Genomic DNA, 8,697 nt, shown 5'->3' on the forward strand with positions numbered 1-8,697 from the left:
GTCCCCATTTACTAGAACTCTGTCAATTTTTCTTTCCACATTCTCTGTTCCCAATCTTCCATTATACCACGTGTACTAAGGCCCAGTGCTATCAACTTCCACTCGGTCATTATTACTGATAAAACCACGGAATTCCCTACAGCTCACCTCAGAAGAGGCCCTGCCAGTCTTCTCATGAGCCCCAGTTAAAGCATTAAAATCCCCCATGACAATTCTCTTGTTGCAAGCTCTAATAGAACCAACAGAGTTCCAAAGGAATCGGCGCCTGCCAAAAAAATTGCTACCATAAACAAACAAAAATTGGAAGGAAACGATACCCAAGATAAACCTGATTGTGATGTGTTGTTCATGCTCTGTAATAACTATACAACAATTGAGGTAACCAGTGCGACAGAAAACCCAAATAGAATTAATAGAATTGCTGCATATCAGCTCCAAACCAAGCGAATTCCAAAAAAAAAGAGGGATCATATCAAACATCACCATAGGCTCAGAAATGCAAACCAAATCAGGGCGATTAACACTACAAATGAGCTTTAATGCTCTCTGAGTATCCCGATTACTGATCCCGCGACAATTCCGGTATAAAACTATCATATAAAACGAATAGGGGGTCTAATCCGCACTTTAGAGCGGGAATCGGAAGACATACCAGTGATTTTTGCTTTCTGTTTTTTCCTGGTGGTAATCTAGGCCGAGGTCCCAGAATCAAGAATGCTCGAGCTGCAGACAACCTCATTCCTGGCCGGTCTGATACTCCCTATTTTAGTTTCCGGAGGTTGCAAGGTGTATCCTTCAGATTCTGATTTTTCCTCCTCACTATAGTCACCCCATTTTCTTGCTTCATCCTGGCTTTCAATCCCTTCAGAGCCCATGACAGGCTGATGCACTATCAATTGCAAAGTGTTCGGTGCCTCATCGTCATTTTCATAAGCCGCGATTTGTATCTGATCCTTCTCCGGTCCCCCCTCAACTTCCATTTCATTCACGGGCTCTAGATTCACATTTTCTGTTTACAAAGAGGCATTCTGCCCGTGCTCCTCTAGCTGCGAATTTACCTTAGCGACAATTGTGCTAGTTTTCAGCACTTTCTTTTGCTGAAACTGCGGACGAGGAGCATTCTGTCTACATGATGCTGAAGTATGGCCAATAGCAGAGCAAGTTCCGATTGCAGGCAAGTATTCATAATCCACATAAACCCAGTGTTTATGTCTATCTGTGTCGACTCGAAGCTTTGTCTGAATATCCCGTGCAAGGTTAACATCTACCAAAACCCTTGCATAATGACCAAACTCACCATTCACCGTATTATGATCAAAGCGAATCGGAGTTTCCACAACTCTAGCAATGCTAGCTATGATCCTAGTGTCCCAAAATTCCCAGGGTAAGTTGCAAAAACGGACCCAGACCGGTGCGGAAGTTGATTTATATGAGTCGGGATTGTAACCCGGAGCCCAATGAGAGAATCTCACTATACCAGGTTTTAAGGGGATAGGTCCTAACCCCCAAACAGATTGAATAACATCATTATTAGGCATAATGATTTGATAAAATCCCCTTCCAAGGGAAATAAGATTCCAATCCATGTTTCGATTCCATACCTGGTTTAGCTTTTGTTTTAGCTCTGCGTGCTTCCAAGGGCGATCCCCCTTGCTTAATGTTCATCGACCAATGACTGAGTGTTGAAAAGACTTAACCTGCTCATCGTAGATGGCTTGAGGAACCTTAATGGATTTGAAACCCCCTTCCTCTGATACCATAGGCTGAGATGGAGCTGGAATGCCTGTTGGCGCGATGGATTTCTTCAAGGCGCTCGCAAATGATAGCGCGGGTTTGGCGCCGCCACTTGGTTCAGGTGATACCAGCCGAGAGAAAGCATGTCTTTCGAATAAATGGGTAATGGAGAAAGGCGCTATGTCAGGCATGGCGGAGCTAGTGGCCTTGGCGACGGAGATCGCAAGTAGAGCTAGACTAGGTCATCGCCCCTATATGCAAACATTCCTCAATACCCCTGATACGCAGTTTACCTTAATCACTTAATTAATTATTAGTATCTTAAAATGATGCTCTTTTAACACTATAGTACCACATTAATTATGTAATCAAATTTTTTATTTTTAAAGATAATTATTTGAGAGTTTTCACTGGTTAAATATTCACTCTCTTTTTATAAAAAAAAAAGCATCTCAATCATTTGGAAATTAAAAAATTAAAAAACTAAAATTATTTAAAATATCCTTAAATCTTTAAATTTTTTAATTTTAAAATTATTAACACTTCATTTTAAGTTTTGAGTTATATGATCTTTTGGTAGAAAAACTCCACAAAATAAACTATAGGAACTACTTGTCCCCTTCTCTACTAAATTAATAACCGCCCCTTCTCCTCAATTCTTTCGACTATTTTTTTCTTATTTTCTGTTCAAATTTCATCATTTATCAAGTTTCAAAGTTTTTTTTTTTTTTTTAACGATCTACTTTAAGTAAGAAGAAGGAAATTTGTCTTCCTTCTTCCTACCCCACTTCGAGTTAGATTTTATGCATTTTATTTTGTTGCATTATTCTTTTTAGTCGGTTTCATATATTTCATCAGATCTCTTCATTTGTTTCAATTATGTCTGCTTTTTATTATTCTTTCATTTATACTTTTTCGAATTTAGTAATAACGGAAACGATTTATTTTCTTCGTGGATTTGTACGTCTACCTGGTTGCATCGACAAAAAGGATTCAGATCCGAATATTTGAAATGACCTAAATACTGAAGATTGGATTGCATCTATTTTTCTGCAGATTTCGATTTACGAGAAATACATGTTTCATTGTTGTTGTGTTTTTTATGCCTTTATGGTCTTTTTTTTGTTCTATGTAGTCATTTTAGTCTCTTTGTAGATCTTATGAGGTTTGATTTTTTACTGTTGCTTTTTTGTTGTACTTATTGTGTTTTCATCGAATGAAGTTATTTGTTTTAGCAAATCCAAAAACCACATTCATTTCTTCTATCCACAAAGAAAAAAAAACTCAGTTATTAGTTTGGTACAAACAGAAAACGTGAAATCACAGTTTTTTAGACCTTAACCTAATCACATTTTGTACAAACGTGAAACAGTGATTCTTTTAATATTATTTTAAATTGTGTACATAATATTAACACATGATATCAATCTTTCCCACTTTCATTGGTCAAAAGATATCAGCGGGACATAAAATCATATGATATCTTCTTAAAATAACCATTAAAATAACTCATATATGGTCACATGGACACTATCAAGGTATCACTTTAATTATTTAAATACCATATCATATGGAATTGAAACATACACAGTATCAGAAAAATGGACATGCAAATTCCCTCTTTTCCTATTATCTTAAGCTTCTTCCTTTTCATCTTTATGGTATTAAAGATATGGAAAAAACATACCCAAAACATAGTCCTTCCTCCAGGACCATGGAAATTTCCTATTTTAGGCAACATTCCTCAATTGTTTGGTGCTGAAATCCATCAATGCCTAAGCGATTTGGCTAAAACTTATGGACCTGTTATGAGCATTCAACAAGGACAAGTTCCGGTAGTTGTCATTTCTTCCGCTGAAATTGCCCATGAGGTTCTTCGAAATCAGAGTGAAGTGTTCGCGGAACGACCAGCACCCCAGGTATATAGAGCTATCAATTTTTGACATGATAACATAACTTTGAACCCCACATGGCGCGGCCATGGTATTTATTTGTTATTGAGTGTGAAACAATAGAATAGTAGAAAAGAAATAGAATGAATAATAGAATGAACACAGATCTTTTGGAGAGAAAATAGCCACAAACTATTTACTCAATTTTTATATATCTTCAAAGTACCAATACACATACTATTTATAGCCTTATTGAGAAAATGCATAAAAGACTAAAATACCCAAAAAAGGAAAATATTAACACTCCCCCTTAAGCCTAAACAGTAGGCAATTGAACTAATCCCATTTAAACCAAAGCATCAAACATCTGTGAAGCAGACAGAGATTTTGTGAATAGATCTGCTAGTTGACATTCTGAAGAAACATAAATAGTGCAAAGGAATCCATTCTCATACATGTTCTCGGATGAGATGTACATCGATGTCAAAATGTTTGGTTCTGTCAAAGGAATCCATTCTCTACATGTGAAAATATATCATATTAGTATTTCCAGTGAGAGGATGATCGGAAAACGTCCACTGTTATTCTGTTGTTGAAACTTATGTGACTTTCGATGCTGATTACGGCATAAAAAAAAAGAGGTCCAGTGCACTACACGTCCTTGTTAAGAGAGGGTCTGGAGATGGGTCCCACCATAAAAGTGTATTGGGAGACTGTGATCTCTCATGACATAACAACAAATGGTGTTTATTTGTTATTGAGACATGTGAATATATATCATATTAGCATTTCCAGTGAGAAGATGATCGGAAAACGTCCACTGTTATTTTGTTGTTGAAACTTATGTGACTTTCGATGCTGATTACACCATGTGTGGCATAATTTTTTATTTCTATTACATTTATATTATACATGATCAAGTGAACATGTTAGTCTAATAACACAATTTCGATATATATAATTCATTTTGACACCTCTAAATGCAGTCAATTGAAATTACCCTTTATAACGGCGTTGGAATTGCATTTGCACCATATGGAGACCACTGGAGACAAATGAGGAAAATTTCTACATTGGAGTTTCTAAGTGCTAAACGTGTTCAGTCTTTCCGGTCACTCCGGGAAGAACAAGTCTCTGAAGTGATCAAATTCCTTCAATCGAAAGCTGGATCGACGGTCAATATTACAAACATGGTGGTTGATTTAACAAACACTGTCATGCTACTAGCTACGTTTGGTGAAAATGGAAAAACAAAAGAACATTTATTAACTATTCTCGAGAGTTTGAAGGATGCGGGAAAAGTTGTTAGTATTGCCGATTTCTTCCCTTCTTTCAAATTCATTCAATATTTCACTAGTAGAGCTATGTCAAGACTGCAAAGATTGCATTTGGAGGCGGATCGGATACTTGAAGACACCATACATGAACACAAAGCCAACAAGAAGGATGATGATGCCGAAGTTGATAACTTTTTAGATGTTCTTTTGGGTATACAAAAGAAAGGAAACCTTCCAATGCCGTTCACAAATGATTGCATCAAAGCCAACATTGTGGTAAGTACATCCATGTCTCTCCGCCTTTATTAACATGCGTTCTCTAAATTTAAACCCTCGACTACTTGGTCTAACCACTCAGATATCATTTAAACAAAGACCTAATTTCATTATTTTGTATTGTAGGAATTATTTGGTGCTGGGAGTCATACATCCTCTAAACTTGTAGAATGGGCAATGTCGGAGTTGATGAGGAACCCAAAAGCAATGAAAAAAGCACAAGAAGAGGTGAGACGAGTGTTTGGAGAAAATGGAAACGTTGAGGAATCAAGAATCCAAGAATTGAACTACTTGAAATTAGTTATCAAAGAAACTTTCAGATTACGTCCTCCAGCATCCTTGATTACAAGAGAGTCTAGAGAAAGAACAAAAGTTGATGGATATGATATTTTTCCCAAAACTACAATAATGGTTAATGTGTGGGCAATGGGAAGAGACTCTAATGTTTGGATTGAACCTGAAAAGTTTTATCCAGAAAGATTTGAAGATAATAAAATAGATTACAAAGGTGCGAATAAGGAACTAATACCATTTGGTGCGGGAAAAAGAATATGTCCAGGAATCTCATTAGCTGTAACTTATGTAGAGCTTCTGCTTGCAAACTTATTATATCATTTTGATTGGAAATTTCTTGATGGAATCACACCGGAAAATCTTGATATGGCTGAAGTTTTTCAAGGTGCCTTGTGTAGAAAACATGACCTCAACTTGATTCCAATTCCCTTTCATCCGGCCCCTAAAAATTAATCATGCTCCAATAGAATTGGCTGTTACAAAAATGGAATAAGATGTTGCTGATTTCAATTTTTTTTTCTTGTTAAAACTTATTAGAAAATTTTCAAAGGAATTGTACTTTACATTTTGTCATTATTAGTTGGTATGAAAGTGAAATTCAATAATTATTGGTTAAATTGTTGTTGTTTTTGTAATTTTGATTGGTTTTATCTTCATTTATTTGTATGACTGAAATTAAAACAAAAACAATATAAATATTATAGGAAAATTACACAGAAATTCATCTTTTAGAAACTATTTACAATATCAAACTAGTAAAATCAGTACTTTAATATATTTTAAGGATTAAAATTTATAAATTAGAAGTTTATGATATATACAATAATTAAGAGCCCATATAGGTTGATTATTAAATTATTTAAAAAATATTATTTTGGACACCATAATTTTGGGTGATTTTTTAAATCTAGTTGTAGAAGGATTTTTTTTTTAACTCAATTGAGGTATTTTTTTTAATACAATTTAAAAGGCCTAATACTTCTCCAGCACCCTTAACTTGTCCAAATTGGTCATTTTACCCCCTCAACTCATCGAATATCCTATTTACCACCTTAACTCCATAAAAGTGGTATTTCTCACTCCCTCAACTTGTCCATTTCTCCCCCCAACTCATAGAATGTTCTATTTACCCCCTTAACTCCATAAAAGTGATATTTTTCACCCCTTACAATCCGTTATCGAAGCCTAAATTGATAAAAAAAATTAAACGTTAAACCTATATTTATGCTATTTTGTAAGTGGAACCTAAATTGATACTTCCCCAAAAATCATAGGCCTATTTGGTACATTATCCCTACATATAATGTATTTAACTTATTTATATTAATGTGCTTGTTATTTGTATTTTTTATTCGTTCTTTCTCTTTTCAACTTTTTTTACTACTATAAAGGGATAAGAAATACCATTTTTATGGAGTTAAGAGGGTAAATAGGATCATAAGTGGTGAGAAATACCACTTTTATGGAGTTAAGGGGGTAAATAAGATATTCGATGAGTTGAGAAGGGGTAAAATGATAAATTTGGACAAGTTAAGAGAGCGAGAAATACCATTTTTATGGAGTTAAGGGGGTAAATAGAACATTCGATGAGTTGGAAGGGTAAAATGACCAATTCGGACAAGTTAAGGGGGCTGGAGAAGCATTAAGCCAATTTAAAATTATAAACTACATTTTCTAGGATTTTACGTGAACAGCCCATATATATATATGTTAAAGAAAAAAGAGAACAGAGAAACCTATTAATTTGGAAGAGCTACCCAAATTTTAGTGGCGGTTTCAAAGAAATTGATTTTCATTCTCATGCGTTTCAACTGCTTCCATAATTTTGGATATAATATAAAAAAAATAAAAAATAATAAAATATATATATTAAAAAAAATAAATAGACAAGAAAACAAAGAGAAAATAATAACAGAACAATAATAATAATAATGTTGCTTCCTTTTCGTATCAATCTTCCTTATCCATAAATATTTTTAATTGGCTAATCACTTTATTTATTTTTTATAAATAAATGCAATTATTTATCTCTAAAATCATAAAGATAAACTTGGTTTTTTAGAGATACTTTTAGGAGTTGGGCAATTGAAGAATTCAATTTAAAAAGTTTATTTCTCAGCATCACATTTTCTTCCAAACACTAATATTTTGAAGAATAAATCGTTAGAATCCTTCTAGTTATAATGGAATCTTTGTTCCTTAGGTCTTCACAGTCCAAGGGTATTTATGAAGCCAAAACGGAGAAGTATTGAAGGAGAATGAGGCATTTTACTAAAAAATGTGTTTGTTTGAAAATTAATTTTGTCAATAACTTTAAGAAATTTGAATCCATGTTTTGAAGTGGAATCATGGTTCCCCGTAGTATGGAGTATGTACCATAATTGTTTTAGTCAATGTGGAGTAGTGGAAAATCTTGCTTCCAACGAATTTGTCCCAAAAGGAAGAAAAGCTCTGCTTTTTCAACAACTGGCTATGGAACCAACTCTAAACCATGTTTTGAAGTGAAATGACGGTTCCCTAAGATATGGAGAACGTGCCACAAAAATCTTAGCTAAAATGGAGTAGTGGAACACCATGCTTCCAATAGATTTCTGTCAATATCACGGCTGGTCCTGACATTTTAGGTGTCATAGGCGAAATAAGAAATAAATTACCCTTAATTAAAAATAAATTGTACTTAAAAGTTTAAAGTAGAAAATTGGACCTGTTTTAGGCCTAAAATATCTTATATTAGTTGGTCCCCTTTTAGACCTAATGTTTTTATAACTACATTTATAATAAAAAGAAATTACTATATATATAGTATAAAAAGAATTGGGCCCGTTTTTTCTTAGGACCCTAGACGGCTGCACTTCTTGCCTACGCCCAGGGCTGTCCCTGGACAACATCAACTATAAAAAGAGTTGACTCTTCACTTGAAAAGGCACAGCACAAAAACATATCAAAACCCAAAACCTAAAACTTTTTTCCACCCTTATTAATCTCCATTTTCTATGTTTAATTCTCCAAAAATCAATTGCTTTCCTTTAGTTTTCAAGTTTTCCCACAAATCCCACCAACATAATTTTTCAATAATTGAAATTTAAATAAATATTCAATAATTAATTAAAATTAGTTTTGAATTTTATAAAAAAAAAACTTAAAACTTTTTTAGATCAGAGCCCTCCTAAACGGAAGGCAGGGCCACCTATGTGTCCTCCCTTTAGAGCCTCTCCTAAGAGATT

At 34.4% G+C, this 8,697-nt stretch overlaps 1 protein-coding gene across 1 annotated transcript; it reads left to right on the forward strand.

Annotated features, from left to right (window-relative positions):
* The first annotated feature begins 3,229 nt into the window (after positions 1 to 3,229).
* On the forward strand, positions 3,230 to 6,061 carry LOC136210990 (cytochrome P450 726A27-like). The gene is made up of 3 exons (XM_066002506.1): positions 3,230 to 3,653; positions 4,613 to 5,179; positions 5,306 to 6,061. The coding sequence occupies exons 1-3, from the start codon at positions 3,336 to 3,338 to the stop codon at positions 5,924 to 5,926; spliced, it is 1,506 nt and encodes a 501-aa protein (XP_065858578.1). The 5' UTR covers positions 3,230 to 3,335; the 3' UTR covers positions 5,927 to 6,061.
* Positions 6,062 to 8,697: the final 2,636 nt, after the last annotated feature.

This window comes from Euphorbia lathyris, chromosome 1 (assembly GCF_963576675.1).
Source record: "Euphorbia lathyris chromosome 1, ddEupLath1.1, whole genome shotgun sequence".
NCBI classification, from domain to species: Eukaryota; Viridiplantae; Streptophyta; class Magnoliopsida; order Malpighiales; family Euphorbiaceae; genus Euphorbia; species Euphorbia lathyris.

What these genes read in the sequence shown, in the direction of transcription:
- LOC136210990 (XM_066002506.1), top strand. Translation starts at nt 3,336, where the DNA reads ATGGACATGCAAATTCCCTCTTTTCCTATTATCTTAAGCTTCTTCCTT. An exon ending in CGGAACGACCAGCACCCCAG is followed by an intron (nt 3,654 to 4,612) that starts GTATATAGAGCT and finishes CTCTAAATGCAG; the next exon opens with TCAATTGAAATTACCCTTTA. An exon ending in GCATCAAAGCCAACATTGTG is followed by an intron (nt 5,180 to 5,305) that starts GTAAGTACATCC and finishes TTTGTATTGTAG; the next exon opens with GAATTATTTGGTGCTGGGAG.